At 43.2% G+C, this 18,549-nt stretch overlaps 1 protein-coding gene across 1 annotated transcript in view; it reads left to right on the forward strand.

Moving 5' to 3' along the window:
- The window catches only part of Lhfpl6 (LHFPL tetraspan subfamily member 6), a 202,841-nt gene that overhangs the window by 154,323 nt on the left and 29,969 nt on the right, over window positions 1-18,549 (forward strand). Inside the window, exon 3 of the mRNA XM_036191592.1 lies at window positions 17,753-17,851. Coding sequence (XP_036047485.1) covers window positions 17,753-17,851 — 99 coding nt within the window. The remainder of the gene's footprint in view (window positions 1-17,752; window positions 17,852-18,549) is intronic.

Genomic DNA, 18,549 nt, shown 5'->3' on the forward strand with positions numbered 1-18,549 from the left:
TTTGTGCCTTTGGTAATAATCACTTTCTTCTTGTAGTCAATGCCAATTAAGTCTTTTTTCTGGCTTAGTGTCAAGCCTAATGCTTAACAAGAAAAGCTAAGCTTAATTTTCCCCCGATCCCTTCAGGACATTTTGAGGAAAATGAATATATATAATTTTAGATTATTGTTTCTGTAATGTTGATCTCAACAGGACAGCTACAAATAATACATAAAATTTTAATTTTAATACAAATAGAATAAACCAGATTGAGTGTTAAGTTCTTCTTTTCTTTGTGTTGAAATTTTGAAAAGCCACTGTTGAAATTCTTATAGTTTCTGAGTAACCACAGGGTTTTAAAAAATTTGACTTCCTGCAGTCATTATTGGATCTAGGGAGGGTTGTCTGGCCATGGACATGTTAGATGACTGTAAGAACAATAGGGCTGGAGGGTAGGAGCCCAGTGAGAGAGGACTTCCCTGGAATGTTGGGATTGAGTTGGATACCCAGTATCACCACCAATGCTAGAACAATGAAAAAGGGTGTTCCTGTAGCAGGGTATGGTGGTGTTGGTAAAGTCAATCATGGAAAGGTATTGAGGATGGTGAACCAGTGCTATCAAAGTTTCCAAGCATGGTGAGATATGTGAGCCTCTCACAGTCATCCCAAAGGCAAGCCAGCCACCATGGGAGTGCTTCCTCTTGCTCTGCCTGTGGCAGAAGAGCCCTAAGTCTGAGGCAAGACAAAGCACCTTATTAGTAAGTCTTTGCTATTCAGTAAATGCAAGGAAGGGCCTCCCAGCTATGATCCAGAAGCCCACTGTTTCCCAGCATCCTTGGCCTGGGACCAGACTCCTCTCTTCCATTTCTTTACCACTGGTTCCATCAACACAGTTTTTGGAGGGCAACCAATGGGACATATTCTGAAGGCTGACCTAAGCGTGGCTGGATACATACACACACACACACACACACACACACACACACACACACACACACACACACACAGTGTCTGCTGAGACACTGAAAGGCTGCCTCCCCTTAAAAACATTTAATGACATTTCAAAGTGCTCAGGGCCTTTCTGAGGAAACTGCCATGTCCCCCAAAGAGGAATAGATGGAGACAATTTTCTTCTACCAACCAGGAGCTCCAAGGAACAGTGCAATGGAAATGTGAACACCGATTTCACAAATGAATATATGTATCAAGAAAGGAGAAACTCAACAATCCTGAAGACAAGAATAAAGAGGAGAGCAAGTAAAAATAAAAATAAAAAGATTAAAAAGAAGGGGGGGGCCAAACCTTGAGTGATGGAAGAAAGAGGGGGCTGTGTGACCTTACTTCCCCTTCGCCATGGATGGCTTGCAAGGATTAATTAAGTAAAAGTCTGTGAAGTTCTTCCAGCTCTTTGGAGAAAAGAGCCATTTAAATATAAATTATGACCATGCGGTTTGCATCTCACGCCGGGCACGCATGGTTAGCGGTGTCTCGGGTATAAATTATGCGGCTTCAGGTGATCAAGATGCACATCGGTTTGACCTTCCCTCTTTGACCTGGTGGGAAGAAGATTGATTTACGGTGCTGCACTTGAGGACAGGCCACCTCTCTGAACTGTGTTTAGAGAAACTAGAGATGCCATGTATGCCTCATGGGCATGGATGTGAGGAATAAGATTTAGTAAATTTAGAAAACGATTTTCTCTTTTTTGTCTTTCAATTGACTGCTGTGACAATTTTTCCTGAGAGAAGAAACGTATTAAGCAATGAGTGAAGAGCGTATTTTCTAGCAAGTGTTTTGAATTTCCCAAGGCTTCTGTAAGACCTGATTACCAACGATGTGGCCTAAAACAATGGAAATGAATTCCCTTGCAGTTCTGGTGTCTCAAAGTCTGAAAACGGGCTGGCAGAGGCACATGCCTGGGCATTCTAGAGATGACTTTCCTCTGGCTTCTTCCGGAGGCATGGCTGAACGACCTCCATCTTCTTCAGTCATCTTTCTCTGTCTCCATCTTATCATGTGACTACTTCAGTATAAGGACTGTGCTCATGCTGTACCAAAGGCTCATCCTCCTCCTGTATGACGTCATCCTAACAAATGATACCTACAGCAACTCTATTTCCTTCCTCCGCCAATCCGAGTCCCCCTGTTCATTCCAACCAATGTGTGCTCTTCAAACACCACCCCCAGGCCTCCCAATGGGACATCACCAAGCCATGGAACTCTGTTCTCCTTCTCTAGGTAAGAAGAGAAATACAGATTGAGAGTTGAGGACCAAACTCAGGGCAAGTGTGAGGCAAGCGCTCTACCACTGAGGTACACAACCCTCTCATTGTTACCATTGATAGTCCACCCACCTGATAGAGCCTTACCCCTCCTTCCATGCAAACTGAGGGAGTGGAAAACTTGTTCCTAGAAAGAATGAAGTGAGTTCACTGCCATCTTGTTTGCTGGGTGGCAGCAGGCACGTCTACCACCAAAACCAGTTATTCCTCAGTACAGCCTCACTGGAGTTCTCTGCCATGTTCATCCAGTGATGGTACCTCTAGGGGCACTGCTCAAGTTCCTGAGGGGGAAAAATGCAGACTCGCTTATCAATCCTGGGGAGGCAGGAAAAAAGAATGGTATCATTCATATTCTTAGATCCTGGAGGATGAGGAGGGTCTGGGAAGGAGTCCACAAAAGATCCCCAGGGGGAGTCCTAACTAACTCCTTACAACGAGGCTTTAAGTGGTCTCGGCTGATCCATATTTCTAGAAAATTGTTTTGACTCAGCCTGCTTGACTGTACGCTCACTGCCAGAAACAGAGATAAACACGCTGCGGTGCAGTCTCTTGATGCCTTCCATGAAGCCCTGGGCAATGCACACCTCACCTGACATCAGCCTCTGATTAACAGCTGCTGCCTTCTACCCAGAGGCGGGGCTGTTTCTCCCAGGTGCTCTTGTCCATTCCTGAATGAGCTAGGAATGCCCCCTGGAGAACAGCTCCGCTGGAGGAAGCCTAGGCTGAGCCACCTTGCCACATCTGGGAGAAGGCTCTCTCTGCAATCTTGTGGTGGGATGCTGGCTAGCCAGCTCGTGTGTCCATGAGGATGTCTGGGTTTTAGGGTAGCCATGTGTGACTCTAAAGCTCTTTAAATATGATGTGCCATCACACCAGCCACTTCTGTCTTTTCTCTGTGATATTGTGACATTACAAATCATGAGCTTTGGACAAAGAATACCAGTTCATTCTGCTTCTGATATGTTTTGTTGTTGCTGCTGATGCTGTTTTGTTTTGTTTTGTTTTGTTTCTGTCTATGACTTGAGACTCATTTAATCTCTTCAAGCAGACACACGTATATAATTATGGAAAAGCAAGTGTGGTGTTTCATATACAGGAAGGTACAAGTTGAACCCAAAATGTCTCACTGGGGTATCAAGTTTAACATTTGGGGGAAAGTATTCTTATATATTGAAAAAAGGTTTTCTGTTGAATAAGACAGAAATTTCCATGATGATTTTCCATTAGATATAAGAAAAATAAATGGTCCGTTCTCTTTTTCTTTAGGAATATTTTGGTGGCAAATTAAAAAAAAAAAAACCATTAGATCATTTTCAGGATTCCTTCTGCTCTTGCATTTGGGAATTTAATCCCCAAACTGTGAACTGTTAGGAGCCGCACTGTGCACCCCCAAAACTTATATGTTGTAATTCTAATTTTCAGTATCTTAGGAGTGTCTGCATTTAGACATAAACCCATAAAATGGTGACTAAGAGAATGAAGCCAGTGAGGTGAGACCTAGCTCTGCCATGTTAGTGACATGGGGAACACCATGAGAGGACAAGGCAAGACAGTACCATGGAGACAGGCCTTGGAAGAAACCAACTCCATCTACACTCGCATCTCTGACTTCTAGTGTTTAGAATTGTAAGAAAATAAAGCTCTGTTGTTGAGGTCATCCATTCTGTAGTAATTTGTTATAGTCCCTTTAACAGATACTCCAGTGCCCCTCTGCCTCCTAAATGGCAACAGCTTTTCTGGTCCAGAATGAATGAGCTCTGCAAACATTACTCACCCCTATCTCTGCCATTTGGCTCCAGACTTGCTCTGTTTGATTGTGTTGATTTCCAGTCTGGGGCCTATTCCCTTTCCCAGGAAATTTGAATATTGAAACCCACTCATTCTCTGGTGGACATTGTCCATTCTTTCTAGGTGAAAATGAACTGTTTCCTTCCTCTTTGTATGTATATATTATGTGTGAAAATATATATGTGTGTAGGTGATATATATATAATGGTTTGACTCTTGAGTCTGTATCTGGTGTTCAGGCTTTTGTCTGTATAAAATTCATATAATTCATACTTAGATATTTAGATCTTTGGGCTATTGATTTTGATTCTGGGGCTGGAAGATGGCTCAGCAGCTAAGAACACTGGCTGCTCTTGCAGAGGACCTGAGTTCAGCTTATAGCACAGATGTGGTGGCTCACAATCATCTGTAACTCCAGTTCCCAGGGATCTGGCGCCCTCCTCTGGCCTTCAAAGGCACCAGGCATGCAAGAAGTGCACATATGTGTATGTGTGCAGGCAAACACTCATACATATAAAATAAAAAAGAAATAAATATTTTTAAAGGACTGGTTCTGGTTGTACTTTCTGCTGGTTCTTCAAGTGAACCATTTACTCATTTTAAAGTTTGTTCCTAGTATTACTTGAATATGCTATTTAGGATAATATTTTTTAAATGATGGGCAGTTTCATTGTGACTGCCTGTCACAGGGCTTAAAATACATTTTTTTGTTCCTCACTGGGATCTACTTTGGAGAGACACTAACATGTATATCCTTAATATATGCTTTACATTAAAATGTTTAAAAATCATAAAAGACAGTGTGTTAGCTAAGAAAAAATCCATTAACGTTTTAAAATTTGAACCCAATGGAAACAAAATTCTCAAATAACTTTCAAAACTTACTTTGGACTGATCATGAAACCACAGATGGAAAGTAGAGAGCTCCAGTTATTCCTGACATTTCAGGAGGGAAAGAAAACAGAAAGGAAAAATCATTATAGAGGTCCTGAAAGGAATCTCTTCCCAGTTGCTGTCTCTCAGCTATTCCAGATGGCTGTGCTGTGTTTGGTGGAATCGATGGTATTTTTAAAGGACCTGAGGGAAACAGACGGGCTCTTACTTTCAGAAGTCCCTTAGAGTCGGAGTGTGTGTGTGTGTGTGTGTGTGTGTGTGTGTGTGTGTGTGTGTGTGTTTAAAGTCTTTTGTTGCCCGCCCATGTGCCTTACTGATGGTGCACATCAGGAATATTACAGGATATTCAGATTTTCTAACATTTCAGTGGTGAAAAGGGTGCTTTATAAATAGAGATACCGACAACTGTATGTTTTAAGTTGAAGTCTGTTATAGATATCTTATACAGTTGATGCAGTCATGGATACTGTGTAATGAAGTATGCTAGCTGTTTCTACCTGCTGTGTCTGAGTTTGTTTGTCTGTCTGTTTGTTTGTTTTTTTCCTTGCCCTTGATTCTTTACATGGTGCAGAAAATGGATCTGATCAAGACCTGAGGGCTGTAATGTCTTGGCACTTGATGTGTGGGTTCCCACTGGTAGTGAGGAGTGAGTTTTCTTTTCAGGCCCAACATCATGTCAAAACTGAAACAAGCTCCTGCCGTTGAATTCGGACCGCCAGGAAACTCAAGCGAGTATCTCAGGGATCAGCTACTCTTAACTGATTCCTCTGACATCAAGACTGGGGTGAGAGGACATTGGTCAAACACTGTGTGGCCCAGGGTTCAGTCACCATTGCTAAAATAAAAGATCCTGGAAAGGGGGATGTTTCCCTCTGTGGTGATATATTGTGTACCCTAATAAAACTTATCTGGGGTCAGAGAACAGAACAACCACTAGATTAGATATAGAGGCCAGACAGTGTTGGCACACACCCTTAATCCTAGCATTCTGGAGGCAGAGATCCATCTGGATCTCTGTGAGTTCAAGGCCACACTGGAAACAGAGCCAGACATGGTGGCACACACATCTTTAATCCCAGCACTTGAGGTCTCATGTCTTACTTGGGAAGGACACATGCCTTTAATCGCAGGTAGCAGAAAGGTATATAAGGCATGAGGACCAGGCTTTTCAGCTGTTAGGCTTTTAGCAGCAGTTCAACTGAGATCCTCAAGGGTAAGGACTCAGAAGCTTTCTGTCTGAGGATTCATGGAAGCAGGATTGGATGAGGAGCTGTCGGGGTGAGGTTGGCTATGGCTTGTTCTGCTTCTCTGATCTTTCAGAATTCACCCTGATATCTGGCTCTGGGTTCTTTTTATTATTATTATTATTATTATTATTATTATTATTATTATTAATTATACTATTTAGCAATTGAATCCACTTACATTCCACTTGTTGGTCCTCTCCCTGAGTGCCTATACTAAGATGCTCTACCTCCCATGCCTTGTGCAAACACAACCAGCTGTGGGGCATCTGTTATGTGCTGTGCAATTGTGTATATGTCATACCAGCTCTTAGTGTCCAGGCAGTCTTACACACCCTGGTCTTGAGAGTAATCCTAAGGCCTAAGATAGATCCTGGTCACACCCCTGATCCTCAGATTCCAAAGCTAACTGCCCTCCCTGTACCATAAGCTTTCAGCTCAGGATTTCTTTGAGGTAAAATCTGGTCATGCCCCTGCTTCACTCATCCTTAGATAATAATTAATAAAATGATGCTTATTGCAGCCACATAAGGTTCAGTCCGGGTCTTCTTCTCTGTAGTGCATATTCCTGCTTCTCTTTTCCTCCCAGAGAACATGGTTACTCAAATCCCACTGGTTCCCAGGCCAGCCAGCCCTTCCCAGAGGGCCCAGGAGTCGTCTGTGTATTATCAAGATAAGATACCTTGCATATTCTGCTTAGAATGGGAGCTTCTAGGTCTTATGTATTTCCATTCAAACAGGACACAACTCCTAAATCTGCCCCAGTTCTTGCAGGGGCAGTGTGACAAGGACCTGTTCTCCAGTTACAGTCTGTGCACCGCTTGGCCCGTGATCCCATCCCTGAGGTTCTTGGTGTCAGTTCTCCCAGGGATCCTGGAAGATTCACGATGAATCCGACATGAGCATCAGACATGAGTGAGGCTGCTTCCCACGCTCAGAGGAGGGGCCCTGGTAAAGGGAACTGAACTGGTTGTTTGTTGGGAATCAAAGCAAAGATCTGGATGCTTATCAGGCTGGGAGGGGGCTGGGGATAGAATTCTGTCCCCTGATGCTGAGCTGTGCTGTCTGGGAGACCAGACACATGGTCTGCCCTTGAATTCCAGTATCTTGGCAAACTTGTCCTATCCTATAAAACAATGTACCCTGAAGGCAGCACACTTCCCTTTCCTATAACCACAGTGTGCAAATAAAAATCAGTGTTCACAGCGCGGGGTTACTTCCACTTTCTCAGAATGTCATGAGATGGGAGCTGTGTGCCTTATGCTGTGTTGGGGCTTTTGACCATTTTTTATTTAGCCCTCACAGTGACTCTGTAGGAAGCATTGATATACCCATTTTATGACGAGCTCAAGTTTAGGACTTGCTCAGCCAGCATCTAGTAAACAGCAGACCAAATATTTGAGTATAAGGTTGTCAGGCCCCAAAGCCTTTGTCCTGACAGTTTTCCACTGGAAAAGTTTTCTGAGGCTGGGCACACACTGAAGGGAGCGTTGTTGGGATCAAATCTGCATTTTCCAAGCAAGGGGAGAATGAGCTCAGAGTCTGGAGTGTACTTAAGAATTCAGCTTTTGTTTTTGTTTAGTTTCTGAAAGGGTATTGTTGAAGCCTACCCCATGTCTGTTTGTTAGTTTTAAACTTATATGCTCAATTGTGATGATTGAGTTTTGTTTTTTTTTTTAATCATTTTAAGAATAATTCATTTTGCACAAAGCAACAGGGACTCTTAAGGGAGAATATTTGTACTTAAAAGTGAGCAGCTCTTCTGGGCTCTGCTGTTATTCTGGGCGTTCTGGAGTGTCTCGAGAGGCTCCCATTGATATTTCTGGGTCAGAGATCCAAAGCAAGCTGTTTCTATTTTAGTTTGCAGGATAGTTGTTGGAGAAATGTGAAAAGGTTAGAAGTGTCCTTGCTTGAGATTTGTACATCAGTCACTTTCCCAAGTTGATGGGTCCCAGTTTCGGTGCCTTCTGGGTCAAAGGTTAGAAGATAGTGTATGGTAATGACAAGCGTTTTCATACTGCAAGAGGGTAGGGTATGAGAGATGACACGAAATATATTAGTTGAGGCTTAATACCTATTGTAACAAATACTCCTATGTCATCCTACACACACACACACACACACACACACACACACACACACACATACACACACACACACACAAATGTATGGATTTCCAGATCCACTGAGAAATGGGAAAATGGGTAGGTAGGTGATAAGCAAAGAGGTAAACAAATTCTAAAAACCTGTCAGTCTTAAAACCACCGTGGTTGGTGAGCAGACGCTAACCCTACATTTCTCCCAGCTCTTCTAAGTGCTGAAAACTTTTTATGGTACCATGTTAGACAGGATGTAATAATTCCTAGCTGCAGATCTGAGACTGGATCTAGAAAATGTATCTGTTGTGAAGACATGAGCAAGCCATCAAGTGTTCTTTCTGCTTTTGATGAGATTATATTTTTGCGTGTGTGTTTACTTTAAGCTCATGAGCACCTCTAGCTGCTAGTGAAGGATCTGAAAGTGCTAGCCAAAGTGCTTGTGCTTCTCTGGTAGTAACTGCATGGTTGTTATTACCATCGACACAACCACCTAAAATACAAGGTTTTATACTAAGCCACTAGTGTATGCCACGCTCCAAATGAGACATTGTTTTAAGCCTTCAGTTTATTTCTAACAGCAATGCTGCAGACTTAGGCACCGTGCTAAGAGAGAAATTATTAGACCTACATTGTGCATGAAGATCTAAGCTCAGAGAGGTCAAGGACTTGTAGTCGAATGTCTAACTAGGGAGGTATCAGATTCAAATCTGGTGGAATGAACCTTAAAAGGCCCCTGCTGCTCCATGTGGATCCTAGATACGATCTCAGCTCATCAGGAGCTGCCAAGCAGAAGGTGAATTTGAACCAGCACCCCCATCCCCCAAAGCTGGTTCTCACACCCATAGTTCTATACAGTACTCTCCTACACTCTGGAAACTCGAAGCTACTGTGACTTTGCTTTGACTTCTGGTGCAAATGTGGGGCCCTACTAGGTCAGTGAAAATGACCCTCTCTTTTGTCTCAGAAGTATAAATGCAGCATTGAGCCTGGTGAGCATTGTCCAGAAGCGTCATTGTGAAAGCCATGAACCGACCATGTCACGCAGCCGCAGCCGGGCGCCGCTTTTGCTTCTGGTCACTCTTGTGGTAGATGGCACTTAGATGGTTCCACCTGCTCCTCTTTGTCAGTGCTGGCTTTACTTGGTCATACAAACAGTGCCTCTAAAAGTAAAACGGTGGCAAGAAAAAAAATAAGCAGAAAGGAAAAGCATCAGGGTGTTCATCCTCTGCTCCCACGGGAGGGTTGTCAGGCTACGAATATTTCATTTGCACTAACTGAGGTTTGTGTGGCTGATAATGATGTCTAGAGCAAGTTTTCAGTGCTCACAGCTGTAGGAATACTCCTGTTAGTGCCCTCCCTATGTTTCCATCTAAGAAGAGATTCTTCTTTGAGAGCAAAGGGCACCATCTGTATCCTACCGATGTATATGAAAGCACATCCACCACCCTCCCCTGCCTGCAGCACTGGATGTAAGGCTTCCAATTAAGAGCACTCACTGACTCCTGATATCAAGTGCCATTGCTGCCTTTTCACAGACACATCTCCTGTAATCCTTGTAGAAGCCCAAGGAGACAATATTTCCCTCACTTTATAGACAAACTGGCACCCTGAAGAGTGAAGCAATGGGACTGATGGGCTTTGAGCCACTGGGCCAGGAAGATGATGCCTTTGCGCAGATGATTTTGCCTGAGAGCTGTCACGTGCACGGGGTGGGACATCATCATCTGAAGTAACTTTTTTTTTTGTATCAACAATTGCCTGGGACCCTAGAAAGAGAAAAGATGACAAGCCACTCATGGCTGAAATTAGCTTGTGAGGTTTCACTGTGAGCTAAGAAGGCATTCTAGTGCCTAACACACTGCGTCTGTCTTGTGTGTCTTCTGTCACATGAGGTGGAAAAGGAAAAGAAATGAGGATGGACAGACCACTTTGAAAAACATTTTAAGAAAACCCAAAGTCTTCTGCAGGATGATTAAACAAAGAGTCTGCCTGTGATTCCATAAACTACATTGTCAGTGCAGAAATGACCGTGGGTTACTTTGTATCACAGTGCTGAGCTGTTACTTGTGATGACAAAGAGCCGGTTGCTTACCATGATGTCTGCAGGATGATTAAACAAAGTGATTCCATAAACTACATTGTCAGTGCAGAAATGACCGTGGGTTACTTTGTATTGCAGTGCTGAGCTGTTACTTGTGATGACAGAGCCTGTTGCTTACCGTGATGTCTGCAGGTGCACTTTCTGGACAGAGACTCTCTATGTCCTAGAACTCACACTGGGGTCACTGGGATCCACTGAAGCAGGGATTGACAGGTTTCAGAGGGCCTGTCCCTGTCTTAGATTGTAAGCAGCTGGCTGGCTCAGGCTCCCAGGGCTATTATATATGTGGCTGTGGAGGGTGGGTCAGAGAGCACTTGGCTCTTTGGGGGTCTCTGGGGGTCTCTGGGGGTCTCTGGAAGCTACAGACTGAGAGTGCTTGCTCAATACTCAGAATGCTGCATGTGTCTCCTGGAAACGCCACAGCACATTTAGAAAATACGGGCCACTTTGATATGCTTTTTTTTTAAAAAATTAAATAGAGGCAATTATATGTCTCATGTTATTTGTTAATTATGAGCCATTACATAATTTCCCAAGGCTTCTGAAAGTGGCCAAATAATAATACTACAGTGACAATATTTAACAAATATTATGAATGAGCCCACTGAATGAAAGTCATCACATATATAGGAGATGTAATACAGAAATAACTGTAATATAATGTACTTTACTGTATGCAGGAGCTCCTGGGAGGAGTGAAGTACATAGCTGTGTGCCTGGGGGGCTGAATGCTGATGTTTCTAGACCTAACCAGCAGGTATTTCCACGATGGCGTTTGAGCATTAACCTAAGGCAATGTAACTGGCCTGGCAGAAATGAAGATAACCCAAAGAGATACTTGGGTTCCTCAGTCTTACCGTTTGACTGCTGAAACCACAACCCCGGAAGAAATGGGAATTTCTCCAGGAGTCCGATACTGGGAGAAGCTAAAAGAGGAGGAGGGACTTTTCTCCCAGAAAGAGATGTCTCTAGCAGCTTGTCACACCACCTTACAGGATGAGACTGAAGCCCAGATAATGGCCAATCGATGGTGGATGTGACCACAACTTGACCATGGCTACTTACATGTGCCGCCTCTGCTCAGTCCTCTATATATGGCTCAGCCTCATGCAGGACCCAGAACACGGTTTCCTAGAGCCTAACCAACCCTCCTCGCTACACAATAAATATAGGGTTAGTTTTTAGCTACATTTTTGGGGCCTGCAAGTTATAATACTGGAGCTTGCTGGTGCTTCCTCTCTGTGGCTGTTTATTCAGCTGTATTTTGTAAGGAGTCCTTATCTGGCGTGGAAATGGAGAGTATCTCCTACACAAATTGGCATATGGAGACTTTGAGATGGAAGCTTGCCAACCCATTCCAAGGGAAAGTCCAAATAGCTGGCTATAAGATGGAGCAGCCTTCATGAGAACAGTAAAGAAAGCACTTTCCCTCAGTGCTTGCCACAGAAAGGGAGATAAAGGGCCTGGAGGATGGATGAAAGTATCCAAAAAACATAAAAGATGAATTGATGGGAAAGAGGCAGTGTGACCACTGAAGGGGCGATAGGTGGGAAAAGCCACACTATTCAAAAAAAGTGAAAAGAGAGAGAGAGAGAGAGAGAGAGAGAGAGAGAGAGACAGACAGACAGACAGACAGAGAGAGAATGGCTCAATAGTCATGGAAAAGAAGTGAGACCACATAAAAACTTTCAAGAGTGGTCTGGAAAAAAAAATAAGGCTTTATGAGTTTAACATGAGGACTCTGTCCTTCCCACCTGGGGAGAGCCATTGGCAATGGCTGAGTAGAGGTTTGTTCTGTCTTCTTGGCAGGAGCTGGATTGTTATGTTAATATTCTGCTGGCCAAGTGTTCAGTGCTGAGTTTGAATAGAAGGAGTTTTACAGAAGGGAAAATTCCCAGCCCCGGGTCTGTTCTTGAACCTCTGAACTCTTCAGCATTCAAATCCTAAGAAATAATTAATATTATGGCAGATATCACTGGCCTTTTGTGGACACTGAAAGGAACTGCTAGAAAGCCCCCTGTAGTATGTGGGCAGATAAGAAGTATCCATGCTGAGGATCTCACTGAGCTAAAGAGTAGACTTTAAAATCTTCATTATTTGAAGTTACTTTTTTTATTCTATGTGAATGAGTGTTTTGCCTACATGTGTGTATAATGCCCATAGAGGCCAGAAGAGGGTATTAAATCCCCTGGAACTGGAGTTGCACATAGTTGTGGACCACCAGGTAGGTGCTGGGAACCAAAACCAGGTCCTCTGCAAGAGCACCAGGGCATTTACCCATGGAACCTTCTCCACAGCCAGGAAAATCAACTTCCCTCTGACGTTAGCCAGCACCTCTCTGGAGTGTCTGCCTCTTTGCACTCATCAGACAGAGGTCTTTTTTTTTTTTTTTCCCAGAAAGACCAGTCCTCTGATGGGGCTCTTAGGGTATTTTAATTGTTCTTAAACAGAATGAGCCTCAAGCCCTCGAAGTCAGGATGGAAGACCTCATCACCAACATATTTTTTAAATGAATGTGTTAAATTGAAGGATTATTGAGTTGCCTAGTTTCTTTCTTTATTCTTTTTTGGGAGGCAACATCTCTCTGCAATCTACAAAATGACCTTATTCATGATGCCTTGTCCTTAGCCCCATGGCCCCCAGCTGATTGCAGTAATGAGGATAGGTGGGAAGGAAAGATTCATCTAATTTATAATTTGCAACTTACTCATGACCTCTTTAAAGTCGCAGAGTCTCCAGAACTGCAAAAATAGCTTCTTTCTTAATCCCATGTGAGCCTGTCTCTCACACTTTCCCAGCATCTCACCTCCCACAGCACCCCTTCCTCACTTTCCCTCCTGATGCACAGTGTTTTCAAGACGTGTGATAATGTGGCTTTTTCATGATTTTTTTTCTTTTGATGCAGTGGCAAAGGATGGTAACAAGGTCTATAAATATAATAAAGAAAATCTCTATAAATAATAAAGTTTGTAAGCTGGAGGTTCTATGGAGCCATTTATTCCCGATGAGCAAGTTAAGCAAGCAGAACTATCAAAATCTGTTGGGTCCATTAAGATGCCACTTGAGCATCTTCAACTTCGGTGACCTCCATCTCAGCATACAGTAGAATGCCCACAAAGATAGTGAGTTGTGGGCTTCCAAACTGTGCTTCGGTTGAACATTTGTTCATCATGCACTAAGGTTTGGCAGGGCCACAACAGGATGATGGCAGGTCCTTTTGTTTAAAAAGATGTTCTCACTTTCACCTTTAATTACTTTTATCTTACAATGTGGTACATTCAGTGGAGACCATAAAATGCTAGTTAACTCTCATCCACACCTTAAGGGCAGTTAGTTGACATTTGAAGCATCCGCTCAGAAACTCATACTCCTGGAGAGGTTAATTAGCATGTTAAATTCCCTAGCCTGAGAGGATGCCACAGAAATGGTTAAAGGCTAAGCACTTTGAGATACACAAGCTATCTGCCCTTGCCTCAGAGCTTTAAAAATTAGCTTAAACCTTATTCAAGGTGATGTTTAATTGGACACATGCATAATATCTGAGCAGTATGAGAGAATAGAAAAGATTCATATCATTTATCTTGTTTGAGTTAGGCCTGGACCAGCCATGGACTTGACCACACTAGGTAACTACTAAAGGAAGCCTCTGGATTTGAAGTTTTGCAGGTCTGCTGGAAAGTCTAGGAAAGTGAAAGTCGGAGATGCCGACTTGAGGAATTCCAGAAACCAGAGGTCTAGGCATCAAAAGTACCTGATGTCTGACCACCTTCTTCGGGTGATATGGAGGGGATGCCTGGAAGGCCCTCCCCAGATCTCAAGTCTGCTGTCTGCAGAAAGGCTTGCAGGTGATTGTAGCTGCCAGTGGCAGATCCCAGGTCATTCCTGTCTCACCTACTGAGTTCCACACAGAAGCGTCCCACTGACACACCATGACACAAAGCTCGGGCCAGCAGGACAGTTTAAAGACTAGATTTTAGAGTTAGAGTTCCTACCCTTACCTGAGAAAGAACACTGGAGAGCAGGGATGACTTGAATTATAGCAGAGCAATACCAGGCCCTGTGTATGAGTCTGGTAAGCCCTGCACCCTTTTGAATTTTGTCCTTAGGTCTGGAGCAGAGCTCTCCACTGGAGTTTTCTAAAGCTATGAAAATGGTCAATATTTGCACTGTGTAGTATGGCAGCTACTTACCACCCCACCCTTCTGTAAGGGGACTGGCAGAGGTAACGATATTCTAAAGAGGCACTTGGGGCTCTTAAGTTATCAGACCGTGGAAACAACAGACCCCAGAGAAATGGGAATGTCCCCCAAGAATCCGATGCAGGCAGGCGGAAGTGGCCCCACCAGAGCAGAAACTTGTCTTCCAGAAAGAGATGTCACACAGTCCTAACAACTTATCATACAGGATAAGACTGAAGCTAGACAGTGAGGATACAATAGTGGGCAGGACCCACACCTTGACCAGGACCCATTAGATGTACACATCCACAGCCCACTATTTAGAATTCAGTCTTTCCTCAGGACTCCTAAGATGGGAGCGAGTTCCTGGATCTCTCTCCCTCTTCCAGTGTGACCACATTGAATAAATCTCACATTTCTTCTTTCCACTAATAATTTAATTGGTTTATTGGGAGTAGGTGGCTGGACCTGGCTTGGGACACAGGTTATAGTGCTCAAATTCAATAACATTTCCACCTGACTAGGAGATAAGTGTCACCTGATTGGACCTGAAGTTTTCTGAGTCTTCAGTCTGACACTCGCTGTGTTCGTTATGTGTTGAAATACTAATAAGGTGACTACTTGATGGAGTTGCCAGCATCCTTCACTGTGAAGCTGAACTGATTCCCTGACTGTTCTTGGTTCTGCTAATACAGACATTCACTTATCATCAGTGTTCACCTACAGACCCTAAAACGTGCGGCCACCAATTAGTCCAAAGGTGCTGTCTGTGCACTTGGCTTCTAGAAATGTTTCTCAACATCTTTAGCATCTACAGTATCCTTCCTGTGAGCAGACATTAGCAGATGACAAACCACAGTCTATGTAAATATTAATGGAAGAAATCATACGAACTAGTGACCTCCACAGAACAACGAATTTTTAAATGTGAACACATCTTTGTGGTTGCTTTCTAAAATTTATGCACAGGGCTGGAATGTAGCTTAGTGATAAAACATTTGCCCAAAGTTGGCACACACAATTGTGAATTTCCTGTGTATAAAATTATTGCTAATTTACATGGCTGAGTCTATTTTTAATGGTTTCACAAAGATAGTCCTGGATTTTGCAAAGGAACTGATTCCCAAGTGTTTTGTTCTTTAGAGAACTGCTGATCTCCTTCTTATACACACAGGAAGACGCATATGTAACTAGGTATGGGTCAGCTCCTTCTGTTCAGGGCCCAAATCCAGCTAGCTACAGCAGAACCAAGAAGGTACTTTTGGGACTTCATGATTAGTAAATTAGAATATTTCTTGCCAAATTACACAGGGAAAGCTATAGATGACTTACATGTTACCTTTTTTTTTTTTTTTTTTTTTTTTAATTTGGCACTTGAACAAATTCTATCCCCAAAATTTTCATATTTGTTATCCTTTACAAATTACTACCAAAATGTCAAAAATGGGTGTTATTTATTAAGAACTAAGTCTCGTACAATGCTCTTACATTGATTATTAAATATGTATGGGGTTCAATTTGCACTAACTTTGACATCCTCAATTAATTATCTCTTTACCTAATGGTGGGGAAAACTAGCTCAGAAAAATCTTCCTGCCAAAAAAGAAAAGCCTAAGGAAGCTGACCAGTGGTCACATGCCTGGTCAGTAAAACCTTGCCTTACTGCTTTGCGGATGGTGTCCCAGCCAGAACAAAGCTCCCATTACTGCACAGTAGACTGGTCATCCTGCAGTTAGTCAGCGATTTGTACTGAGGATCCTGAACTCTCAGATTGGATCCTCTGATCACTTTTTTTCTGTAGACCAAGGGACGGGTTGAGGGGAGAGGTACCAGGGCAGGAAACGAGTGTCACATTGGGGGACTCTCTTGGTGGCTTAGCACAGTGTTTGGAGAGGGCATGGCCAGTTCTGCCCTGGATGGCTGTTAGAGAGACATGAATTGACCCAGTGCCACTTACTGGGTGTAGAGGAGGATAAAGTCTGGGTGGAGAGACACAGAAAGGACTCAGTGTGTCAGTGCCGAAGGTCTCCTGTGACAGCATTTCTCATCCATGTTTTATCCTGAAGGGTGTTCCCATGTGGGGCTGGTACCTGGTGACTGATAACTGACGTTCTCACTCATCAGACGGTGGCAACAGTTGGTGCTACTGTCTCAGCATATTTGTGTTATGAGTGATAATAATGCTCGCTGATTGGTGTGGCCATATCTTACTTTCAGATTAGCTCACAGAATTCAGCCATGCACTCTTGAATCCTTTTCAGGTTCTTGTAAATAAAATTTTTTTAAAAATGCAAAATCAAAGACTCATGGAAAGCAGTTAACACCGCCTGCTGCCACGATAACTGTTTTATATGAAAATAAAACCACTTTCTTCTAATTCTCGAACATTTTGGTTTTACATGTATGTAAAGAGGATTTAGACTTCCATATATCTGCCTTCTAGAATATTCCTGAGCTGTGTGGATCTCAGCAGGGCAAGAGCAGACAGCACAGTTCACAGGCTCAAAGGATGAGCCGACATGGTTCTTAATGTTTCTTTAGCTCCTGGTAAAATTTCACAACATTGCAACATTTTGTGTTGATTCTTATATTGGGAACAGAAACTCCAGTGAATTATGAAGTATAACTTAATAACACTGCTTGCTCTGGAATTCGTTCTCCATGGGATTAATGGGATTGGTTGGCTTCTTACAAGTGTGATTAAGAGAGTCTCGATTTTACTTCCTTAGCAGGGTTCCCAAAGTTTTGAGTGCATTTAGAATGCAAAGTTGGAAACAAACTGAGTTGTTACTGTTTTTACTATTATTATTATTATTATTATTATTATTATTATTATTATTACTACTACTACTACTACTACTACTACTACTATTTGGTTTTTCGAGACAGGGTTTCTCTTTGTAGCTTTGGTGCCTGTCCTGGAACTCACTCTGTAGCCAGGCTGGCCTCAAACTCACAGAGATCTGCCTGCCTCTGCCTTTTGCGTGCTGGGATTAAAGGTGTGTACTACCACTGCCCGGCCGACCTGTTTTTACTATTATTTTAAGCAGACTTGTTGTTCTTGGAATCTAACTGACTTGAGATGGCCTAAAGGAATTTAACATGGTGTTTGCAAGGAGCAGGCACCATGGCCTTGTTGTGTTCTAAGTTCTGACCTGTAAAGCCTTGTTTTACCTCTTCTTCACAGGCTTGTTGATTGGCGCTGGCTGTGCTCTCTACCCCTTGGGCTGGGACAGTGAGGAAGTCAGGCAGACTTGTGGCTACGTCTCTGGCCAGTTTGACTTGGGTAAGTTCTTGTCATTGTTTCTAGGAAAAGGGGCTTCTCTACAGCTTCCTGGAAGGAAGACAGTGTGAGACTGCATTCAGCTAGTCATTATGTGTGATTGTGTGTGTGTGTGTGTGTGTGTGTGTGTGTGTGTGTGTACATACATTGGTACATTTATCCATTTGTTTGGTGAGGAGTCAGTGATACCCTGCTGTTTGCCAGCACTATGATTTGTATTGCAGATTCAAAGGGAAAAAATGGCACTGCACTCAAGAGCCTTTATAGTCTCTGATTAATTTGTTCAAAATCATATATTTATTACTCATTATACATGCTGAAAACATCTCCAGGGACTTCACAAGCAAACAAAACAATCAAGAAAATTATCAGGAGGGCAGAGCAGTTTCTCTCCGGGTGTGGAGCACCTTGTGAAGGGGAGACAGAGCGGCAGCAGGGTGCTGAGCACTGTAATGTGTGGGATTTCCAGCAGTCGGGAAGCTCTGGGCAGGCAAGAAATACCTCAGGGCAGAGAGAACTACGGGAGGGAAGAGAAAGTTCATCAGAGAATCCAGCCGCAGAAGCAGCAAGCGAGAGGCCACTCCTCAGGTGTGATGAAGTGCTTGAGATTCTGATTCTGCGCTGCATGAAGGGCCCTTTATGGCTCTGCTTGTCTGTGTGCTAAATGAAAAGGTTCCGCTGATTTCTTCCTATAGCTAAGG

The sequence above is a fragment of the Onychomys torridus genome, chromosome 6 (assembly GCF_903995425.1).
Source record: "Onychomys torridus chromosome 6, mOncTor1.1, whole genome shotgun sequence".
Taxonomy (NCBI): Eukaryota; Metazoa; Chordata; class Mammalia; order Rodentia; family Cricetidae; genus Onychomys; species Onychomys torridus.